This window comes from Symsagittifera roscoffensis, chromosome 1 (assembly GCF_963678635.1).
Source record: "Symsagittifera roscoffensis chromosome 1, txSymRosc1.1, whole genome shotgun sequence".
Taxonomy (NCBI): domain Eukaryota; kingdom Metazoa; phylum Xenacoelomorpha; order Acoela; family Convolutidae; genus Symsagittifera; species Symsagittifera roscoffensis.
In genome coordinates, this window is record NC_087062.1 from 96263791 (window position 1) to 96288793 (window position 25003).

At 34.7% G+C, this 25003-nt stretch overlaps 2 protein-coding genes across 3 annotated transcripts; one reads left to right on the top strand and one right to left on the bottom strand.

The window, feature by feature from the left end:
* Window positions 1–3050: 3050 nt before the first annotated feature.
* Window positions 3051–24938, bottom strand: LOC134853104 (uncharacterized). The gene is made up of 7 exons (XM_063869047.1): window positions 24740–24938; window positions 12688–12782; window positions 11248–11352; window positions 10553–10680; window positions 6489–6613; window positions 5032–5226; window positions 3051–3967 (listed from the first exon to the last, which is right to left on the bottom strand). The coding sequence occupies exons 1-7, from the start codon at window positions 24801–24803 to the stop codon at window positions 3885–3887; spliced, it is 795 nt and encodes a 264-aa protein (XP_063725117.1). The 5' UTR covers window positions 24804–24938; the 3' UTR covers window positions 3051–3884.
* LOC134853088 (UDP-galactose translocator-like) lies at window positions 12727–18347 on the top strand. 2 transcript variants are annotated; one of them, XM_063869035.1, is made up of 2 exons: window positions 12727–12836; window positions 17147–18347. In XM_063869035.1, the coding sequence occupies exon 2, from the start codon at window positions 17169–17171 to the stop codon at window positions 18192–18194; it is 1026 nt and encodes a 341-aa protein (XP_063725105.1). In that variant the 5' UTR covers window positions 12727–12836; window positions 17147–17168; the 3' UTR covers window positions 18195–18347. The 2 variants fall into 2 exon arrangements, with proteins under 2 accessions (XP_063725105.1, XP_063725098.1); XM_063869028.1 differs by lacking the exon at window positions 12727–12836 and adding an exon at window positions 15761–16299.
* Window positions 24939–25003: the final 65 nt, after the last annotated feature.

Consider the following 25003-nt stretch of genomic DNA (forward strand, 5'->3'; position numbering starts at 1 on the left):
AAAGTTTTGGAAAAAATGAAAAAAAATTCCAGTAACTCGCAAAATTTTTTTTAAAAAACCCGATCCCATGCCTTTTCAACATATCAGTTTTTATCAAACAGTAATTTTTTTTAATTCCTCCCAAAATTTTGAAACTAAAACACGTGTTGAGAACCTAATGTACATTTCACTTAGCAAATAAATTTGTTAAAACTGAACGTATTACAAAATAAAAGGTGAAAATGCGAAAAACTAATTTAAAGTTTTTATTTTATCTACGCTGACCTATAAGCTTGTTTTATTTTAACTTCTGCGCAAAGCAATCTGATGCTAGGCATACACGTTGTTCATTCTCGAACATTTCCTTTGCAAGGTGTTTTCTGTCTAAAATAAATGATTAGCTGTGGGCCAAGTTTAGATCTTTGAGGAAAACAAAAACCAACTGCCCTAAGCTTTAAAAATTCATTTGTTGATGCCATGTACTACTTACCATAATTAAAAATTTTAATTGACTAATTGGACCTGATAGCCCATAAGTTGCATGCTCTTAGGAGTAGTTGATCTACGGTATTGAACGCTTTTTAAGATCAATGACTATGCCTTGTAAAAAATTGTTTCTTTGTAAAAATTGTCCAATATCCTCAGTAAGTGAAATGATTGCGTCGAATATTCCTCGGCATTGCCTAAAACAAACCTGATTTAGGTCAGGTAAGTCAAATTTATTGAAATTTGATACCAAGCGGTTGCATTTAAGTTTTTCCGGGGGCTTACCTATCTTTGACAGTAAAACTATTGGTGCTATTACGCCATTGGTCGTGATTTTAGCTAAAGGTTTTAGTTTAAGGATTTAAGTTTTAAATTTCGTGTACCTTAGGTTTTAAGTAAGGTCGATTTAAGTTTCAGATTTTCTAGCGGAAAAAAATACCTATTGACCCAGTGTCCTCTATTTGTCAATTTTATGGAAAACTGTCTATCATAAAATTTTCCTGAAACTCAAAAAGCTTGTAAGATTCATGGCTAACTAAGTGTAACGAGCCTTCTGTGCGTCAAATTTTTGGTAACTAAAAACAGCCTAAGCTGGAAACAAGATCTGCAACCTCTTGAGTGTACTCTGAGAGTATCCAATTACAGGGCTGGTAATTTGATTTCAAACGTCTTTTTCAAACGTCCATAGAAAGGTTATATCTCGGAAACTTAAGGGACTATGGAGGATTTTAGAGGCAAAATTTGCAACTACTGAGACTTACATGGGGGCACAAACTTTTCTGGGACCTCCAAAGTTTACTTTTTTTCTTTTCCAGTTTTTCGGAAAACAATGAAAAACTGTTGTATCTTGGAAATGAAAAGGATTGTAGCAGTCATATTGGGGAAAAAAATTGCAACACCTGAGCTTACACTAAACGCATCCAACAACAGGGTTGGAAATTTCAAGTTTTGTAAACCTAACTTTCGTGAAAAACTTCTGAAAAATCATAAAAAAGGTCACACCTCGGAATGTAAATGCATCTGAGCAGTCGCATTTGGACGTAAATTTTGACACCCCTAAGATGGGAATTCCAATTTTTTAAAGTCGTCAAATCTAGTTTTCTGTACATTTTTGATAAAATTACAAAAATGTCTTCTCGTTGACTAAAAAAATATGAGAATCAGCACTGAATTTAAACTGCAAAACCGATAAAAAAAGCAGACGATTGCAATATACAATAAAGCTTAAAAGTGAAAAAATTTTTTTTATTGAACTAGCAAAAAAAAACGTTGAAAAGCTAAACAATAGCGAGATAGCAAAGCCCGCTTTTTATTATATGAGGAATTTTGAAGAGAAAACAATTCGAAAAACGTTCAAGAAGACAGTTTTATTGAGTTTTTTCACTTTTCCGAAAACAGATCAAAATATTCGTTTTTTTTTTGGTACGCGCTTCCCCTTTTAATTAGCATATAATGACGCTGATAGCAACTTTCGAAAGATATAAGGGTTGGTCGTCGGCCAAAAATGGATTACATGAAACAAAACCAAAAGGGTGACCCTTTGGGTGGTGCGGCGTGCAAATTACTCAGAGGCGGCGTGCAAATTACTCAGAGGAAAGCGTCATCCCCCCGCCCTAAATCTGCACTGGACCTGTTTATGTTAAAATAAAAATCTCAATCAGCAAGCATCGAAATATAACCATCATACAGTTGGAAAAGAGTCAGGAACTCAAGGAAACAGTAGAAAAAGCCAACTGTTTGGAAAAAAAATCAGCTTTCTAATTTCTAAGGAAAAAACATTCGGCCTTAAGAATCTTTGAATTTCACGAAAAATTTATACGTGACTTTTTTTGAGAAAATTAAGCCCATTTGAAAAAACTGGATCAATAGGTAAATCTTTTGTTCTGCTGAGAAATCTTGAAATACAACCTCGAAACTACACTAGTGGACAAAACTAAGCCCAAATTCAGTTTACTACTTTCTGAAATACTTGGTTTCAAGTCGAGTTTGGACAGCATTCATTTCGATTTTCCTTAAATTATTTACATGGACGAAGCATAAATAGTCAAAGCTACCATCCATTAAACCATCAATGTTTGGTTTCGAATAAATACCAATGTAATTTGGGTCTTGAAATGCCAGATTTTCTCATCTGCACTAAAATTTGATGTGGCATGAACAACTTTTTTTACTCTGCTTATTCAGAAAGAAATCATTACGATGTAGAACTTAGTGTAGATGAGGAAACTTGATAATATCAGACTCGAATTACATTGGTAAGTCTTTGAAACTAAGTGGATATAGTTTCATAGAGGGTAGCTATGATCATTTGCTCTTGGCCTATGTAGAAAAAATTTGTTGAAAAACGAAAAAGTTGTGCAAAATGCATATTAAAAAGAGAAATACGTGAGAAGAGTAAAAACGTGAAATTGCGCTGAACTTTGTAGACGCCAATCACTAGTGTAGAAGCCATCACGTTCGATAGAAGAATCTTAACGCGTTGGTTGACTCTTCAAAATGCTATTATTTGACTTGACTTGTAACAATTCTGAATGCAGACGCACAGGACGTCGACTTTCAAAGCAATTAATTGCGTTCAAAAGGAATTGCAGCAAGAATGAATTGAAGAATGGAAGGCAAGTTAACCGTGTTTATTGCTATACATTGTTTACATTACGACAATTAGAGACTAGAAGACACGAACGAAGACGAAGTCTATGTGCAGACTCAAAGGTCACATTAAGTGACGCTTCAGTTGAAAGCGCATTGCGATATCAATAATAATGAAATAAAGATGACGTGTGGCATCTAAGTACGCGAAGCTACAGGATGCAGCCCAGCCAATGCAATGTATCAGAAGCTTTAATACTTCATTCCAAAACATGACAATTTCGATTATTTTCTATTTGTTCCTTCAAACTTAAGAGCATTGACTGATTAGCATTTAGGCCTATTTACAGTGCATGGCCAAAGGATCTCAACTATTGATTTCCAAACTCCGCAAGATTGTACTAATAACTTACTGCAAAGCTAGAGATATCGCTGGGTTTAAAATGAGGCAGGGCGTTATTAGTAGGTCGTATGTCTGCACATAAATTTGAGTGTGGTACTGGCAAAAATTTAAACAAGGCTCGGTTAAAATAAAGAATTAAAACATTAATCAATACCACTAACGAAAGGCAAGTAATCGCAGACAACTATTTCAATGATCGACTATCACAACTCTCCCTGCTTTCTCAACAACTTAGCTTAAAAAGTTTCTCGCGTATCAAGACACTGGAACAATTTTTGTTTCCGCTGGTTTGGTACAGTCCAATTAGATTAAGAGTCAATGTGATTAGGTTGCTTGGTCCCATTTTCTCATTTTAGTTTCGTTTGACTTGGAATTTTTTTGTTCGCTTTTGGTGTAGATGCTTCTATTTCTCTTCTATATCCTCCAATCAACTGGCCGCATATGCCTCCGGGTTGTCTCCGACGGCACCATCTTTCGTCGGAGAGTTTTCATCGTCCTCTTCCTCGTCGGCTGGAGAAAAGAAAGGATCAGTATGTTCCTCATTTGAAATCAAAAATACGACCGAATTGTCTAACTGCAAAGTTAAACTCTAGCTAAAACTAAAAAGCACGAAATACATTATTGTTTCGACCATTGGTAAGGAATTTTTATTAGAATGTTTTTTATTAGCCCCCGGCCCAGCTCCCACAATTCAGCCTTGGCACTTTTGTCCTTCACGAGAGAGATGCCACCTATTTTACCGCAACTAGTGCCACTTTGAGGAGGTGGATGACACTGGACCCCTCCGACCGAGACCGAAGCGGGATTCGGCCCCACGATCTTTGTGTTAAAAGCCACGCGTCTAACCCACTCGGCCACCGCTGCTGGTGTGTTGAAGTTACGTTTTTCTTTTTGCTTCCACAGAAAACCAGGTAACAAGCATAACCAGGAAAAATAGAAATTGAGAAAACTGAAGCTTTTAAAATTGAAAAATGCAGCGTACATTTAATTAAAATTTTTCCATCAAAGGCTAAAATTTATTATGAAAACAAACTAATTAATTTAAGTTCAACAATTTCGAATCACTTGAATTGCGTTAGCTGGTGTTTGCAGCATGATATTTGCTAGACCTGACTTGTTTTTTAAATAAACAGAGCCAATATAGTTGGAAAAGTGTAGGCAAAGACTACATTTCAAACGAAAGATTTTACCTATGAGAAATTTTAGCAAAAATATTTTAATTTGAAAAATGCCAAAATGGCGCATTTTGGCCATTAAACGCTGAAAAAACTAGTTGGCTTCAATTTTAAAAATTTTATTCTCCTTTAACTTTGTTTGACTAAACAAAAGGATTAGTTTTGATACAATTGGTTCAAAATTGGCCAGATAGCTTCTGTTTAAAACGAAATTATGTGTCCGAACTTCGCAGACAAATAACACCAAAGTAAATCTGGCGATGATGTCGACATTTTTTTCTAAACTGAAACCAATTTTTGAAAACCACCATTGTTGCGTCATATAAGTGCAATATAATTAAAACAATCGTTAACTTTATTAAAATAAGCGACATGCAATGGGCCATGAAATCTACTTACGTTTGACGTCGTTAGACCATAGGGATAGGTTGTCTCGGATGAGCTGCATGATAAGGGTGGAGTCCTTGTAGCTCTCCTCGTTCAACTGGTCCAGTTCACTGATCGCATCGTCGAACGCACTCCTGGCCAGTGCGATGGCATGTTTGGGTGAGTTCAAGATCTCGTAGTGGAACACCGAGAAGTTCAGAGCCAGACCTATATCAACAGAACAAACTTGAAATCATAATCTGAATTATTATCATATTCAAGAGGTGGGCAGCATAACCGAGTAAAGCTCTAGTAGTTTAATTGAACAAGGACAGCCGGTTACTGTGCAAGTAGCACAATATGTTCCGACCATAGTCTATAAAGTTACAAAAAAAGTTTTTGTTTTCAAATTAGTGTCTTTTTTTTTCTGCGTGGTGTGATAAAAGGATCTGAACAAGAAAAAATGAAACTTAGGAATATTCGACAGTCATAGTAAAATAGGCAAAATTGTAGAAAAATGACCAAGATAACAAATTTCCAAATGTCGCTTAAAAAACTCCAAAAAACAACAATACTTGAGTAAAATTAAGCACAAAAAAGCAAGTGTAAGCCTGCTCACTCGCTCGCACTCGAATTTAGACTATAAATCAAAAATTTTAAACCTGTGTTAAGCTGGGACAATTTTTCGGAAAATTTTGAAACGTCGCTCGAATCACGACCGAAAGGGCTTTAATATAATATGTCATTCAACCCATTCCTATAATTTATTTGTAATTCCTGATTTTGCGAGGAAAAAAGCAAAAAAAATCTAAAAATCACCCGAGTACAAAGTTCCTCCCTATTTTTCAAACGGTCTGAACAAAAACAACATTAACGAATAAACTGCAATTTCCACGGTTGCAGAGTTAGAACTTTTCAAACGCATTCATCTAACGTCTAGTAGGGTAATATCAGATTGCAAAGTAAAATGATTCTTTGACAAAATTAAGTACTTAAATATGGTAAATTCTGGAGTTGAAAAAAATCGATTCTGGCATAAAGGCAAACTGCTTCAACAATTTATTTTTTCAAATTTCTTTACCCCATTCTTGAGTATATTTTTCAAATCAACAATTCTTTTTCGGACAAAACAGTCGTCCAGAATGCCTTAACCACTATAAGTATAAAATATTCCTTTGTTCTAGGATTTCGTTCAGATCCTCTCATCACACCGTGAACAAAAACGAAATTTAAAAAAAAAACAATTATTTTTTCCCGTTTTTTAATATAGTGGTCGGAAGCTTCTGTGCTACTTGCCCTACAACCGGCTATCCTTGTTTTGAATAGTAATTAGAATAATAATTTGATATCCAAGTCAGCGATGAGGTGGAAAATCTACTTCGCTTCATAGGAAAAAGCGCCTAAAGGGCAACAGACGTTATAAATATCTCGATTTCAATGATATGTGGTTGGATTGGTCTGGTAATATGGACGCCGTGTGGTATTTTGACCTAGTCTGATGGGGTGTGTCTTGACTAGAGATGTGGCTGCACTCTCGCTTGCCTTCTGGTAGGCCTTCAGTGCCAACTCAGCCGTCTTCTTCCTCTCCTCTGTCTCCTGCACTTCTGCAATGTACCTGCACAACAAATACACTGAACGTATAATGGCTCTTAACACGCTTTCAATTCTATATTTGTTTTTATTTTCTGACTCAATGCGTTATGAGACAAACAGGATGTCAACTTAGACGTGAAGCTGCATCTCGCACTGCCGAAACCTCTGACCTGGAGATTAGAAGTCTCACGTCCTCGCATCGGCGCCACTTGACAACCGATGCGAGGACGTTGACAACACACTAACACTAGCCACCAACAAAGCAGCTATAGGTGCTATTAAACTGCGAATGCTTGGAAATATGCCAAAATTGCCACCAAATGAGCTTCATTTCCGACTTGGGTTGGGAAAAAAATTGCTTCGTAGTATTACACTACGCTCCCTGGAGTGTAATTTTGAAGAAAAAATATGTTCAGAGCTACTAATTTTATAGCCATGCTTAGTTTCATAACAACAACGTTGCAATAATTTTAGAATGAAGATGAGTGTGGCAATGAGCCCGTACTACTCATACAAAACATTTAGACAGATTGAATTGAAATTTTGTCGGTGATATGTTACAACAGGTGGTAATTTTGAGTATAGCGCATGTATTAAATTTCAGAACTATTATGCATAATATAGTCATTTCATTTTCAATTAATTGTTCTCTTACTAAGATAGTTTTTGTAAATACATTACTCTGCCAAACGAAATGCTTTTCTAAGACTCAATTTTTACACTTCTTTTGCCGAAAAATGTGGCTTTTGAATTAAATTAAAAATAATGTGCGATGTATAACAAAAAGCGATCCAGCTAATGATATTGAACCTACCACCTATTGTAAGATATCACCATTTTGTCTAATGGAGTCGCCAACTAACGAAATCTGATTCTAATTGACTGGTTTAAAACACAGCCAAAAGACCGTTGGAAAAGCGCAAATGAACGCAAGGAAACTGAAAGATAATAACAGACTAGTTTTTTAAAACATACCGAATGAAAGCAAGGAAACAAAAAAAAATTTTTGAAAAAAAAATTGAACTTCCAACATCAAAATAAAAAATTTATTTCAAGAACAATACGCATTTCAGGAACAAATTACGTTTGACACTTTTTTGCTAACCTTCACTCAACTCGAAAAAAAACAGAATCAATATAGTTTTTATTCCACTGAGAACTTTTTACAATAAAAATGCTCTTTCGAAATTAGAAGTTGATCACGTATTTCGTGCCCTTTGCACTATGCAGTTCAAAAGTGGAACTTGACTTCCTTTTAAAAAAAAAATATGAAGAACTGAATTTAACACAGAGGCGAAGCTTCACTTCGCAAACACTAGCGAGAACGCCACAAAAAAATCATAAAGTTCATTGAGAAAAATTGTACGATTCGGCTACGTCTGAAATTCGGACCTGAGATCTAGAGATTAAGAGTCTCACACACTAACCACTCAGCCAAGGACGCTTAATAGGAACTAAATACTAGCCGCAATTAAAGCAGAGGACAGATACTTTGCAATTTACAATGCTGCAGTGAAATTTCTAAATAAGTTGACACTTAACACAGAGGCGAAGCGGAGCTTCACATCACTTGCAATACAACGCAATCATAGAAAAAACATAAGTTGAAAAAATTGGGTGAAAAAAAACTGGAGGTACGTGCTTGATATGTTTAGAATTTGTTATGCTGATGCGGGATCAAATGCGTAATTTCAAAAATTGGACTTTGCCGAAAACTTTGAAAAATTTTTGAGATTTTGGAATTTTCCCAGAGAATTTTACAGAAAAAAAACAGGAGTAGTCGCTTTTGCATGAAAAATAACCGCTTCTTTTTAAGAAAGTACTTTTTAAGAAAATTCAAAAAGTTTTTAGAAAATGGTCAAAATTCAAAATGATCAAAGTTCGCTTAACCTGAGAATTGGCATGGTAATTTTTGAGTATAAACAAAATGGATCCAAAAAACTGTCCGGAATTCAAAACCTTCACTTGTTTGAAGGTCATAACTTTTTTCTAAAAGAAACTGGACGTAGAAAACTATAAAGGTAAGCTTTCAGCAACCTGTTGTGTCGATTAAAGCTATATTATCAGATTTGGCAGGATAGTTATCGAGAGAAGTCCAAAAACCAGTCAACAAATCAGAAAGAGGATTATAGCTTTTTAATTTAAAAAAACTTAGGGCGTAGCCCTTTACGCAGAAGCGTTCCCCCCCCCCAACCTGTTGTTTCGATTGAACCCAAAAACCAAGATTTGACAGAGTAGTTTTCGAGAAAACTTCCAGAAAACGTTAAAAAAAAATCAAATTTTTCTTTTTTTCCGAGAGCCATAAATTGGCGTAATCGCGAATGCGGAGCTTCCCATAAACCGTTTTTTCCATTGAACCCAAAAAATCGGATATGGGAGGGTCTTTTAGTAAGATTTGTGTACGAAAAAACTTGAGTGGCCGTTAATCCAGGGGAGCTTCTTACTACCCGTTATCTCCATTGAACCCACAACCTCAGGTTTCGGGGGTTAGTTTTCAAGAAAAGTCGAAATGATTCAAAAAACGGTCACGTAAATCTAAAATTTCACCATTCCGAGAGCCATAATTTTATGTGTATAAAAATCTTGGGCTTACTTGCTCATAGGGGGGGGGGGCTTTTCAAGTCCGTTTATTCAGTGAACCCAAAATCTGTAGGTTAGATGCTGAGAAAACGAAAGAAAAATCAAAATTATCGGTCGGTCAAATATTTCCCCACAGACTTTTTCGAAGGCTGTCGACAAAAGGTTAAAACAAAAAGAGAGCAGGGGGAACATACAGGGACATAAGGGTATAGAAAATCTTGCTCTGGATACCTCTTTTTTTGAAAATAGCTAGAAGGTTTTTAAAAAAAAAACGATTTTTTTTCAAACAATTTTTTCCAAAGTGTCTCAAAATGATTAAAAACCCAATCACATACAATTTTATCAAACAGGATTAATAGGCGAACATGCCAAGCAAGACATTTGAAATTCAAATTAGCAACTGAACAAAATTTACGACGCGGAAACTTGGCCGGCAATCTTTGACCACGCACCATTGAGCCGCTGACACCAGAAAAAAAAACCTATTCTGTAAAAACTTTTGATAATTTCAAGGCCCCTTGATAATTTCAAGGCTCTATCAAGTGAAATAAAAAGTAGAAGTAAGCCTCAAATTAGCAAAACTCGGCTACGTGTAGGATTCGAATCTGCGGCCTACTGCAATCAAGAGATTTTGAGTCTCACGCACTATGTACTCAGCCACGCAAGCTTAACAACCGACAAACACTAGTCACGAATAAACAGCTAGATGAGCTAACAAATTGCCAATGCATTCAGCAAAAGTGGCACCAAAAACAAATGGACTCAATTTTTCGAGTAAAAAATTGGAATATAACAAACTGAAGGCATCCACACTAACTTTGCATGTAACAAATCGCAAAGCATGAAGCCTCACTATGTATAATTATCCATTTCAAAAAATTGTGAGATATATTGAGTTGAAAAATTTCTGAAATCGAGTTTTCATTATTGCTATGTTGTTTGAAACAAATTACTTTTTTTCGGTTCATTAGATGAATTAAAAATGCATCAACGTTGTTACTTATTACGATTCGAATGTCAAAGCACATGCTATGAAAAAGCTGTAAATGGGCCCTAAAAGTGGCACCAATATTTGCGACTGTAATGAATATTTGCTTCGCAAGTGTAACGAACACTTTTATTTGCGAATTAGTTTAGAAAAAAAAGAACAAGAGATGTAAAAATGAAGCAAAGCCGACGGACAGTTGGAAGAGTTAATGAACGCCAGGAAACGAAAAATTTTCAACTTCGAATTTCACAGAAAAAAAATATATGTGGCCTTACGGCTCTTTGAATTTCATGAAAAAAAAATCAAAATCCAAGCCGCAAAAGATCCGATTGAACACAAGCAAAATACCAACTAAATAGAAAACAGTTTAACCAAACAAGAAAAAAAGTATACCTATAGTAATCACCCTTCATCTTCTCGTAGAATATCTGGGAGTCGGCGTCATTCTCACTGGACTCCAGCAGGTAATTGTCTATCAGACGCAGAAGGTCGTGGCAAACGTCAAAGAGATCTGCCTCGATCTAAACATACATAATTGGAATATCATAATACAATCAGCTTCAGTTTACTAAAGAGTGAAAACAGATTTCAATTTCACAATTGTTTGAAATAGGTTTCAGATTTAGTCTGTTTAAGTCTAAGCAAAATGGATTTCATTATTAATATGGCAAATTTAAGGGTTGCACCCCAGTTCAGTGGAAAACTCATGCAAGGGGTTGCAGAATCTCCAGTTGTTGAGAGTGCAATCGTAACAATCTTCAACGTGCACTAGATAAGAGTAGAATAGCAGTATGTAAAATAATCAGATGATATTGGTCAACGTTGCGCAAATGAACAGCGAAGTCCTCTCTGCGAGCTCTCTCTAAGGAACTCATGAAAGGAAACGCGATCCCCCTTTTAAACATAGCAACTTAGTGTCACATTTTCCAACTGAAGCGGATTGGCGATAGCTGTGACCTATACTTATAGAGACTTGCTTTCACGCGTTTCGTCAGATGTGAAAATAATCGAACAAATCGTGCTGTTTTCATTTAAACGTTTGTTTATTATAGAAAAAAATTTAACTGCAATATCCTGTTTTGACTCACACTCTTGCGATAATCCTCGCACACTTTAGCCACACTGGAAGTCTCCTTTTCTTTCTCCTTCAGCTCCAGATTAGACAGCACTCTCCACGCAGTGCGCCTAGTGCCCTACACAACAGTTATACAGACAACAGATTACAGCGAATAATTTGATATGCTTCCAAATCAGGCCATGTCAAAGAAAAGAGGAACCGGCCGGGTTTCTACTCTAGCAAAAGCACCGTTTGGATCTTTTTAACTACCCACCCCGTACCCCCTATGGTACCTTGTAATGAATCTCTCTCCCCCCTCCCCTCCCCCCCTCTAAAAAGAAAGAATTAAACAGTTAAGCATATACGAATTTGGTACTTTGTAATGAATCCCCCCACCCTATTGCAATAGGGGGGAAAATTGTTAACAAGATCCCACCGTTTCAACCAGTCCCATCTTCAAATCAACATTATAACCACACTCATTTAGCATACGCTTTACACACAAACATCATTTAAATTATTCGAGCAAATGAACATTATTTCAAACTTCAAGAGCGTTTTTCTCAAATTGGGTTCAGATTGGACAAAAAAGAAGAGAAGAAAAGTTACTTAGAATTTCCCCAGAATTGACGCAATTTGTTTTGCGAAACATCTAGCCAAAATTTTAACCAAAAAAATTCACTTTGACCTTTTTAGTTAATCAAGAATTACGCTGAAACTACTCAGTTGATTGGTGAAAAAAATTTATACATAAAAAAAGCCTCTTAACCAGACGAACAAAACTAAAAGTAAAAAATCTCCAAAATATTGAGCTTTTACCATCTTGAATTGAGATTTTACCATCTTGAATTTTGTTAGACTGTGTAAGAAGCTCCATTTACTGTTACTTTTTTTTTTATCAATTAACATAATACTTTTTTTAATCAATTAACATAATACTTTAGACTAACTCTTGATTAACTAAAAAAAAGGCAAAATGTGTACTATAGCGGGCTCCAACTTTGCTTCCATAAGCAATTGCAACCAGTACTTTTTGCGCCCATTTAGTTCATTCACACATCCTAAATTATTGCTCAAAAAAATGGGATATGATAAAATTTTCAGTCATCTTCGTCATTCCTTTCCTTTACAATTTGTGGCAAAAATTAAAAATAGAAGAAAGACTGTAAAAAAAATCGGGGAGGTAAAAAAACAGGCTTACTTATGAGAATTTTTGATTTATAGATATGGAAGTTATATTAGTTCCATCAATGGTTTATTAAACACAATATATGTATACACTGAGCTCCATAGGATGTTTAAGCCATTGTAGTTTACCATTAAACGAATTCTAGTTTAGATTATCATCGTTTACTGTGAATTAGTTTCTTCAACCCAAAGACAGACTAAATTGTTTAGAAAATTAGCTTCAAACTATTTGAGTGTGATTACTTCATATTTTAAACATTAAAGAATGATGTTATGTGCTTACTACAATGTTCTTGTAGGCTACTGAAAGGAGGTTCCGCTCGTCCACTGTCAGAGCCACCTTCATCTCAACTATCTTCTTGATCTGGTCCCGCATGTCTGGAAGAAAAACACAGCAGATTTACACCATGACATAATTCAACAAAACACTCGGTAAGAAACATGGTACTTTTATCCACATGGGTTCGTCAACAGGCAACGCAAAAGAAAAATGATTTTTTTTCACTCGTTCGAAGAAAGTGAATTTTTTTCACTCGTTCGAAGAAAGTGAAGACTATTAATAAAAAGTTAGTTTCCATTTGTGAGGCGATGATTGGGCTTAAACGACTATTGGTCACTGACGTCATTTCGTAGATTTCAAAAGCGACAATTCGTTGTAAAGCTTTTTTCCGTACTAGTTGAAAGGTTTATTCCTGTAAAATTTTATCTAACAGTAGAGAATAAGTCGAACAGCGCCGTCTTAGCTGGCGAGAAGCTTTCTATGGGATCTTTTCACGAACCGTTAAGCTATTACACTTTGATAAATTGTTTCGTGATGCGTTGTCGCTTTTTCTAAATGCTGCGAATTGTCACTTTTGACGAATTGTTCAAAAGCTCCGGTGCTTTTAAGCTCAGACACTAGACGTTGAAAGTGCTAGATCTTAAGGGTTTATGTATTCATGCCAGTGAAGCTTACAACTGACATAGAATGTTGAAAATATTTTTCGATCAATTTTTTTTCTTAATTTTTCAAATTCAAAATGGCAGGCAGCAGAGTATTGTTTGATTCCATTTGAATTGGAGGACCTTTTATTACACTGACCGGGGACAATTTGTAAAATATGGGAAGATTCGAAAAAAAATCTGTTAGAATAAACAAAATTTCGCTGAGAAACCAGACTAAACGGCGTCATCAAATCTTTCAATCAATTTTGTTTATCGACTCTGGTAAAAAGTCCATGTCATAAATTTTCTGGAAGAGGTCGGTCCCCACCATATCAATACTCAGGCAATTCTAAACAACGCCAACTCGAATATCAACTGAAAATTTGTTTTGATAGCAAAATTATTTTTAACCAGTTTTGAATAATTGTTTTTTTTAGCCAATCAGATTTCAGTATAGTCATATTTGTCTCCTTACTGTTTTAACCACTATATTTTCCAAAGCCGTTTCAAATTAGCGTTTCACTAGACTGACCTTTCTTGAGAAACACTACAATAAGAGTTGTAAACAGTTGGTCAGGTAGAAAAGTGCGTAATCAGAAATCCCGAAATGAAAAATTAAAAAAAAACAAGCAGTCTCATAAGTCCCAAATCTTTTGACCACTTTAGACGAATCTCAGTTTAAGGTCACCAGTGGGCGCGTAGTGGCGTTAACCGGATCTAATCATTCAATAGAGTCTTAACATCTGTTGGCAAGCTGCCAACACGTTGGCGCGATTGTGGCAGTTTCTCTTCTGTCCTTTAATTTTTATCAGTGCAGATTTACATTATCCGGAAAAAATGAGTTCAACTTGAAAACTAAAACGCGTTTTTCTCAAATTGGGTTGATTTAGAACAAAATGAGGAAGACCAATCTTGCTTAAAACTTTTACAGAATTATAATATAGTGCAATATTTTTTGCTAAATTCGGGCCCAAAAAATTGACCCAAAAACTATCATTTTTGGTTTTGTTCACTCAATCAAAACTTGCTCCAAACCTAATTGTTCATTTACTGACAAAATTATATCAATGTAAGAATCTTATGGAGCCCAACAAAATTTAAGAAGGCTGTAACATTGGTGTTTAATAAAGTAAAAATGACATTTTTTTGCCATCAAACTAAAATAAATGTTTATAAAAAGCTGAGAAAATTACACCCTCCTTAAACTATGTTGTGCCACATAAGAGGCTTACAGTGATATATTTGTCAATAAATGAACAATTAGGTTTGGAGTAATTTTCGATTGACAAAACAGAGCCAGAAATGATAGTTTTTGGGGTAAAATTTTGGGACCGAATTTTGCAAAAACAAACATTGTACAAATTCTGTAAAAATTTTAAGTAAGATATGTCTTCATCACTTTTTGTCTAGTCTCAACCCAATTTGAGAAAAAATCCTAAATGTTTTCAAGTTTTGTGAATTTTGTTTAATTTAAATCAGCACTGCAGTTTGAACGAGCAATTAATCCATCTATGTTTTCGTTGGCTCAAAATTCAACCTATCAGAATTCAAGATGAATTGAATCATTTTGGGCGTATGCGATTGATTTTTTCATTTTGATTCATATGAAAGCTTTGGTTCCTATGAAACAACTCTCCTCATTTCAGATCTTATTTCTTTATATTTGATAAATTAATTTGCGAACTCGAAATGAAAAAACTAATCTTTTTGCTTTCGTTCAATTATCAATAGAGATTTAAAATAGCACACAAATGACAATCAACGGGAGACTCCATCATTCGCTAAGGATCCGATGCGCTAAAGATTTGTCAAGCAATCAGAGCTCTCAGTTTCCAAAATTTGATAGAAAAAACCGGTACATCAGTCAGTTTTGAACAGTTTAAGGGGTGATTGGTTGAAAATTTTCAGGTATTCGGTCCTTCGCGCATGAGAATAGCCCCCAATGGGTACCAGAAATCAATCCGAAAGGATCTAAAGCCAATTCTAAAAAAATAGGGGCTCCAAGCCGAACATTTTCATAGAAAATCACGAAAGTGGAATAAATTGAATAATATTTTCAATAACTTATCATGGAGAATATTCAAATTTAAGGTTTTTTTAATATATATTGGGCATTTCGTTGAATAAGTTTTTCAAATGTAAAAAATAGGCATTTCAGAAAACAAATGAAAGTCAGCTTTAAATTGCATTGTTACAAACAAAGATTAGTTTAAGATTAGTCAACGATTAGTCTAAGAGCAAAAAAAAAACCGAAAAACATTAAATTATTCGGCTATAAAAAACAGAACAAGTGTTAGAATTGTCAATACTACAAATGAATTAAATAAATTAGGCATGAATTGAGAAAATTCATTTTTATTTAATTAAAAACACTGTCAAATTTGCATATTTATTCATTTCTTTAGTAATATTGACAATTCTAATGCTTGTTGTACAGATAAACCTATAAAAGTGAAAAAATTTTATTTTCTGCTCTTGAACCATTCTGCTTTATGCTCCGCCTCCCCTCAGCTGCTAGTTAAGACCGAACTTATTTACGATCATCCAACAAAAAAAAAACAGATTTACTGTCGATAATTCTCCGTCTCCGCTTTTTCAAAGCTCAGAAGACGTAGCCGGCGTCAGAAGCCGTAGCATAAGAATATGTTGTGTTGCTCACACATGTTTTTCAATTGACTGTATATTCCTTTAACGGTTAAAAATTACTTGTTGTGGAAGGAACACAGAACACAACACACATCACGTCTTCAGTCAAGCCACCGATGGTGTTTAGTACATGGGGACTTGAGCAATCTTCAATGGAATAGTTCAGTGACTGAAATATGTGGCCATTATAATATATAGTTCACACTTTTTATCTCCTTTCATGCGATATTAACTCGTTTTATTTTGTTTTTTATCGTTATCGTAAAACGTCTCATTAACTTGTTTGAAGAGAGTTGTTTGAAGAGAGTCAACTCAATCGTTACAGGTAAATTAAATTAATTAGTGACCAAACGAAACAAAACGTTTTTTTTTTTTCATGTGCATATGCCGTTTCCAACTTTCTGCTAATTTCTGGTTGCGCAAACGTCACTTAACGTAAACAAGTTTTGCAAGGATTGTTTGTTTTCCTCATTTGCGATCGGGCGCGGACCTAGGATTTTCAAAAAACGAAAACCTATAATTTTTTAAATAGATAATAGCGCTTTTAGAAAAAAATAGGGTCTGTCAGTCTAAGATAGATAGATGTCAATAACTGTACGAAAGTGTAAGGGGAGCTTCGGGTGATTGGTATGCGCAATATGTTTATAATTTTTAACGGCAAAAAATCAGCAGTCGAATGCCTTTCAAGCACATTTGTCTCTTAAACTACTTTTGTCTCTTATTCCACGAACTAAACATTTCAGGATAAGAAAAATATAGTCGAACCTATGCATTTTAAAACTTAAATATCACACTTGAGAAATCATTTCCTCTCGATAAGTGCAGGTTTTTGATCGCGTCCCAATTAAAAATTGTTGTAAAATGAATGACCTTTCTTGATGAAAAAAAAATAAATTTCGAGTCATTTTGTCAGCTAGTACTAATCAAAAGAGTGCACTCAAATATAAGTCACATTTAATCGTCCAGCTAAACCTGTTCAAGCGTCAACACAAACGTGTACATTCAAATCTCAATTAAAGAGTTACAAACCATGACCAGCGTAAAAAATATTTATACGAATTAGTTTTATTAGCACAGCAATTCACGCAAATTTAATATAACCTATAACGTCTTTTCGTAGATTCAAACAACAGTTGTTTTAAATTTTTAAAAATGTTTCACTTTTCGAATAGCAATCAAGACTTCGATAGAAAAATGAGCAGTTACAAGAAATCGGACAAAGATGCCATCGTTTCAATCGAGACAACCATCTCACTCCAGCAACCTCCAGATCCGCACCTTCGGTTTAAACGATACCTATCACTCGCAATCTTAGCCATCCAAAATGCCGTGCTTGTTCTCATCGCTCGTTACTCCAGAACAATGCCTGGAGAACGATTTTTTTCGACAACGGCGGTTGTCGTTCAGGAATTACTCAAGCTCATAACGAGCGCAGTCATCATTATTTTTTATTCCGGTGGCTTAAGAGGCCTCTTTTCAGAGATAGACAAAAACATCATCAAGGCTCCTTGGGACACCTTGAGAGTATCAGTTCCAGCTATTCTCTATGTCATCCAGAATAACTTATTTTACGTTGCAGTATCCAACCTCCCCGCCGCAACATTTCAAGTTGTATTTCAGTCCAAAATCCTCACAACGGCTCTTTTTGCAGTGCTTATTCTGAATCAGAAACTATCCGCGACCAAGTGGTTATCTTTAGTTGTGTTAACGGTGGGAATCGCGACAGTCCAAGTCGAGACCACGGTATCCAAAGAGACCAAAGAACTGAACACAGAAGCACAGAGTCCAATCCTGGGTTTCATTGCAGTTATCGCAGCTAGCTTGACATCTGGCTTCGCTGGTGTCTACTTCGAAAAGATCCTTAAAGACTCTCAAGTTTCAGTCTGGATGAGAAATATTCAGCTGGCTATCTTCGGATGTACCTTAGGTTTAGTAGCCGTTTGGGTAAACGACGGCCCACAAGTCATGGAATTGGGATTCTTTTATGGTTACAACCGCTACACAGTTGGAGTGATCCTTAACCAGGCCCTTGGTGGGTTGATTGTGGCTTGTGTAGTGAAATATGCCGACAACATCCTCAAAGGCTTTGCCACTTCAATAGCAATAATAGTGTCATGCGTTTGCTCTATATTTATATTCAGTTTTCATATCACGCCTACGTTCATCATTGGTGCCATTATGGTTATCCTATCCGTTTGTATGTACAGTGGAACGAAGTGAGCACAGTGAAGGAGTCGTAATGGAAACACATGGGTATTTCAATTTATCACTTTACACGGCCGCAAGATCACAATAACATTGTTAATTTATATTTGTCAACGTCAATAATATTCTATATTTATGTATTTATGTTTCGTTGTTAAAGCAAAAAAGTTTAAAAGTTAGAACCTAAAGTTTAAAGTTTAGAGTCAAAGAAGATAGTGAAGGAGCCTTATATAGGTAGGGTCTTGATTTTTCTTTTCAGGAAACTTGTTCGCCCTCAAATTTCATTTTACGCGGTTTGATTTGTGAAAATTTTTTAAATCCAGTAAAAATCACGAAAAACGTGATCGATTTTTAGTTTCGAAAGTGAATTTTAATTGTCAAATTTTTCGCCGAACAAAAAATTTACCTATTGACCCAGTTTTTGTTTCAAATAGGGTTATTTCTAACAAAAGAATGCCAATCATAATTGTTCTCGAAATTCAGAGCTTTGAGGGCATGTGTATTTTTTTGAAGTTCGAAAGTTGGCTTTCCAAAAAATAAGCCAGTATTTTTTGTTTCCTTGTTCATTACAATTTTCAAACGGTCAGTTGGTTATGATTGAAGTCTTTCAAGCTTTTTCAGAATCCTTGATTGACCCTATTTGCAACAATATTCTCCGCCGCCAGCACTTTTTGAAAAATCTTGTCTTTTAAGTAGTCTTAGGAGGTATGAAAGTCGCGCGTTTTTGTGTTTTTGTAGTACGGTACCCCTTAGAACAATGGGCTATTGACGTTAAGGATCGATTTAATAAAAACTGAATGGTATCACTTGGAGAATTCTTGTGAAAAAAGTTGGCAAGTAGCATTGAGAGATGAACTTGAAGTGGATTTGTCCCAATTAAAGGAATAATTTGGTTTCCCTTCAAAAAATAAAGATTTTGATCTTAAAAAGTCATTTGATCCTTACAGATTGTGTTTTTCTTGAATAAAGAAAGCTCCAGAAAAATGAGATAACTATAATTAAAAGGTTCTGAGACATTTATAGTTATCTTAACATCGAGAAGTATTCCAAATTCAGTTGTGAACAAAACTGAGAGATACAGCTAAGTTGATCGATCAAAATTGGGAAGAGAAAACGTCGTTTTAAAATTCACATCAATTCTGGTAGTTCTTAAAATGAAATCAACAAAGATTTGCGACAAAAAAATAAAAAACTTCGAAAAACTTTGAACTGAATATTATGAGCATAGCAGAAAAAATTTTCCGAATTAAAATGTTTTTTTTCCGAATTAAAAAGTTCTCCGATATGATTTACTCACTCTTGCTTATCTTATCTTGAAGGAGTCGTAATGGAAACACATGGGTATTTCAATTTATCACTTTACACGGCCGCAAGATCACAATAACATTGTTAATTTATATTTGTCAACGTCAATAATATTCTATATTTATGTATTTATGTTTCGTTGTTAAAGCAAAAAAGTTTAAAAGTTAGAACCTAAAGTTTAAAGTTTAGAGTCAAAGAAGATAGTGAAGGAGCCTTATATAGGTAGGGTCTTGATTTTTCTTTTCAGGAAACTTGTTCGCCCTCAAATTTCATTTTACGCGGTTTGATTTGTGAAAATTTTTTAAATCCAGTAAAAATCACGAAAAACGTGATCGATTTTTAGTTTCGAAAGTGAATTTTAATTGTCAAATTTTTCGCCGAACAAAAAATTTACCTATTGACCCAGTTTTTGTTTCAAATAGGGTTATTTCTAACAAAAGAATGCCAATCATAATTGTTCTCGAAATTCAGAGCTTTGAGGGCATGTGTATTTTTTTGAAGTTCGAAAGTTGGCTTTCCAAAAAATAAGCCAGTATTTTTTGTTTCCTTGTTCATTACAATTTTCAAACGGTCAGTTGGTTATGATTGAAGTCTTTCAAGCTTTTTCAGAATCCTTGATTGACCCTATTTGCAACAATATTCTCCGCCGCCAGCACTTTTTGAAAAATCTTGTCTTTTAAGTAGTCTTAGGAGGTATGAAAGTCGCGCGTTTTTGTGTTTTTGTAGTACGGTACCCCTTAGAACAATGGGCTATTGACGTTAAGGATCGATTTAATAAAAACTGAATGGTATCACTTGGAGAATTCTTGTGAAAAAAGTTGGCAAGTAGCATTGAGAGATGAACTTGAAGTGGATTTGTCCCAATTAAAGGAATAATTTGGTTTCCCTTCAAAAAATAAAGATTTTGATCTTAAAAAGTCATTTGATCCTTACAGATTGTGTTTTTCTTGAATAAAGAAAGCTCCAGAAAAATGAGATAACTATAATTAAAAGGTTCTGAGACATTTATAGTTATCTTAACATCGAGAAGTATTCCAAATTCAGTTGTGAACAAAACTGAGAGATACAGCTAAGTTGATCGATCAAAATTGGGAAGAGAAAACGTCGTTTTAAAATTCACATCAATTCTGGTAGTTCTTAAAATGAAATCAACAAAGATTTGCGACAAAAAAATAAAAAACTTCGAAAAACTTTGAACTGAATATTATGAGCATAGCAGAAAAAATTTTCCGAATTAAAATGTTTTTTTTCCGAATTAAAAAGTTCTCCGATATGATTTACTCACTCTTGCTTATCTTATAAATTTTTTCATTAAATCTTACTTTTTAAAGAATAAATCAATTTTTAGTGGAAACAGTATGAAAATTTTTCCAAATAGCACTCAATATAGCTATTTATCTGCTTCTTAAATTGCTAAACAAGTGCTTTGTAAAAGTACTTTAAATTTCAAAAAAAAAAATAGGGACAATGCTTCCTAAATATCTCAAACCGAAAATCTGAAAGTTTTTCAGCAATAATTGTGATGGAAACAGAACTTTTGATAAGAAATTATTATGAATATCGTTAAAGCTATTTCGTAACTTCAATAATGATCGACCTTTTTTCGTAAGGTTCGCCCAATGTGAGAAAACGGATCAATACGTACATCGTCTATTCCACTGGGATATATAAAAACCAAAACCAATCATAGAACCATGGTCACCAAATGGTCGACAAAAATTAGTGACCTAGTCAAGATCAAGAGCAAATGCCTCAAAAAGGAAAAGAAACAAGAAAAAAACAGGCAAAAAGGCTGTTTTGGAGCATTATGTTGGAAGGTTTTGACCAAAAAAAAATCGCATTTTTCCGGCGCGCGCTCCCCTTAAAATTAGAATTTATTGGCTCCAATGGCGCCTTCGGATAAATTGAAGAATCAATGGGCCGAGAATGGATATTATTCACTAGCAACAATGGGTGTTACCAAAAACAGTGACCAGTAAAAAAAGAGCTTTTAGAGACTAATATTGACCGCCCACAATGAGAGAGACTAGTTGGCAATCCGATAAAGGACCTAATACGCCTTCAAGTTTTTTTGCGTCTTTTGGATTTTTGGTGTCGAAGAGCGCCAGTTTATTTTATCTTCGGGTCACGAATTCGAAATAAGCTTAAGCTAATCGAAAATGAAACCACGGAAAAACAAATTTCGATACTTTTACGATAATAACAAAAATCCACAAGGCTCAAATAAATGTCTTCATTGTTTTAATTGGCACTTAAGCATGTCACCACATGAAACAAAATAGTGGAAAGTAAAAATACGCTGTAGTCAGGTTACTCAATTTTCCCATATTCAACTACTTTATTCAAAAAAATTCAGAAACAGTGGCAACTGTATTCCAAAACAGTTACTTTTTTATGTAGTTGCCCCCGGACTTATTACGTATTTTCAGGGCCTTCTGTGATCCATTCTGCCGCAGCCGCCGTTCCTGCCTTGAGGAGGCGGATAACATAGGGTACCCTACGCCCATGACCAAATTTAGATTCAAACACATTGAAAAACTGTATCAAAATTAACACAATTTTTGCGAAGCAGCAGAAATCGTCACCCAATATCACTGATACACAAAAAACTAGCCATACAAGTTTACACAGTTTCAATTCTGAAATAACCCAGAAACTTTTTTTAATCATCTTCGTTGTTTTTAAAATTGAAATTCACTTAAAATTATAGCCTACCAATTCAATTTCAACCTTAATGGAAAACTGCTTAGGAAACCATTCTGGATCAAATCTAAAACAAAACAAGCACAAAAAAAATATTTAAAAATTAACCAACCTTAAGCTTTCAAAATAGGTAAATTGCTGGCAACACGTCGCCAAAACACATTTAATTTGCTGGTTCATGTTTTTTTCCCATTGCATAAAATCTTCGTTCAGATTTTGACGAGTGAAGCAATCATAAGACCAATGAACTACCCCCTTTAGTATTCAACGAGTGCTCAGCCAAATGAATTTGCTAATGATATGAGTCAAACAAAAACTCTAAAACAGCCCGCATTAATTGACCGTATTTGTCAAATAGACAAATAGTTTGAACTTTCAAATCCCCATAACTTAGCGAAAAAATATCACCAGTAAAACATCTTCTCAACTTCGATCTCAGGAAACCAATATCTTTCAGATGATATGACAGCCTGAACGAAAAGAATCGATTGTAATTTATCGCTGGATTATATCTATACTGCATAAAACTGAACTGAAAACAAAAATTTGTGGCGAAAAATAGTCCGAAAACTCTTGATATAAATGACTTGAACATGGCCAACAGATACTTGCTAAGCTGAAAAAAATCCAATTTCAAAACTAGAACTTAAAAAATTACATTTGAGCCTGAAAAACCATATTTGATTATGAAAAAACAACCTCAAAAAGTAACCCTATCACAATTCGATAACTTACCATTACTGGCAGTAACCCGTTTTAAAATTTTCAGTTAAAGTTTTGTCGAAAAACTCAGGCTACAAAATAATGTCCAAACGTTGTCAAACAAGTCAATGTACCTCAAATCACTCTACGAAAACTCCACTCCGTGCCATGATATCTTTCAGATGGAATAAGAACATTTGGGTAAAAGCGGCATGTTAAAAAGTCAAAAATTGCTTGCAAAAAATCAGACCGAGCTTATAAGCTACTTTTGTCTAGAAAAGCTAACTCAGATTCTAACGCAAGTTTTTGGTTGAATGATAACAGAATTATATAAGCTTATATAACGAAAAAAAACGTCGGTAGTGTCTTTGATTCAGGTGATTGCAATCTATTACAATAAATATTATATATGACCAGATGCTAATTAAAAAACGTAAATTAAATACTGTTTTTTCCGTCCCGCAAACACCCAAGTTTATTTCTGATACCCGATGTAACGAAAAAAAAATATCGCAAGTCACAAAATATCCAAATTTTAACAAGGATGACCGGTTACTGTGCAAGTAGCACAGAATGTTCCGACCAGTCTTATAAAATTACAAAACTATTTTTCCAATTAATGTCGTTTTTTCGGCTTGGTCTGATAAAATAATTTGAGCGAAAAAGTAGAGCTTAGGCATTTTTGTCAGTCATGTAAAATATGCATTTTGGAAAACAATTTCCGAATACAAATAACAAGAAAAACAAAAAAAAAAATTTTCAAAATTTTTGAAGTTTTTCTTAAGATGAAGCAAAAAACTCCAAAAACTAACTTCATTAGAGTAAAACTAAATTTTCAAGGCTTAAATTAAGCATAGATAAGCTGATGTAAGCCTGCTCACTCGCTCAAAATTAGACGAAAAATCAAAAATTTCAAACCGGTTTTTCTCGACACCGGGAAAACTTCTAAAATATTTTTAATGTCGTTCGAATCACGAGTAAAAGGGCTTCAATATGATATATCACTCAAGCCTATTCGATGATTATTTATTCTAGCTGATTTTGCGTGGAAAACAAAAAGAAATAAAACTAAAACACTCGAATACGAAGTTCCTCCCCATTTTGCTAACAAACAGAAAGTTGAAAAAGTGTCGACAAACTCAGGAAAACAAAAAACTGACAATTTTTTTGAAAAGTTGTTTTGGTCGGAATTCGAAGACAAAATGCATCACGTAAAAGCTCTGTGAATTTCAATTACCTTTTCAGGATTGACACTTTTTTTTGCTAAATTTGACAAAACTGGACGAAAGAAAAAAATATATCCCGCTGGGTAAACTTTACATACAGCTCTCCAACAGACAGTTGGAAAAGAGTCTTATGGCGACTTTTTTAAATGAACGCAAAGAAACATAAGAAAATACTGACTTATATATAGCCTTAAATCTCTTCGACTATGAGAAAAATTGATGATTGGCACTCAATTTAAGAAAAGTGGATTAATAAGTAAATTTTTATTCCGCTGGAAACCTGGTAATTTAAACCCACTTTCATAACAGCTTTTTTCTCGCCATTTCCTTTTCTTAATTAGAGAGCGTTATTTGCCGCCTTTTTAGCAAATTGACTTGAACCGAATTTGAAAAGAAAATCCAGTCGAACTTCGAAAGATCAATTTTGAGCGTGAAACTGTTTGTTTTCTTTATTTTGTTTTTTTTTTCTGGAAAAAAGTCTTAGATAACAGCTTCACGCTTCAATTCTTCGTTGTCACTTAATCAGTCGTACATTGGAGCTCACCTTGATCCATTTGTTTAATTTAACATGTTTGACTTTCGTTGTAAATTGCTCAAGAACTTCACACTCCCTGTATGACTCACCTTCGAATCGGTCAGCCTGTTCCGCCAATTTGGCAGAGTACAGCCTGTCTTCTCTGTCGGCCATTTGGGATGAATTTGAAGAAGGACTGGGGATACAAATCAAATCAGACTCTACAACTGAGAACACTTCGCTTTCGTCTCTTCTCTTCTCTTGCTAACTTCAAATTCAGTAAACTTGTTTCAGACAAGCACGCAAACAAAATCTGAAAAGAGATCAACTCAAATCCTGCTAGTTGAAAACCACTTGTTTCATGGTCTACAAAA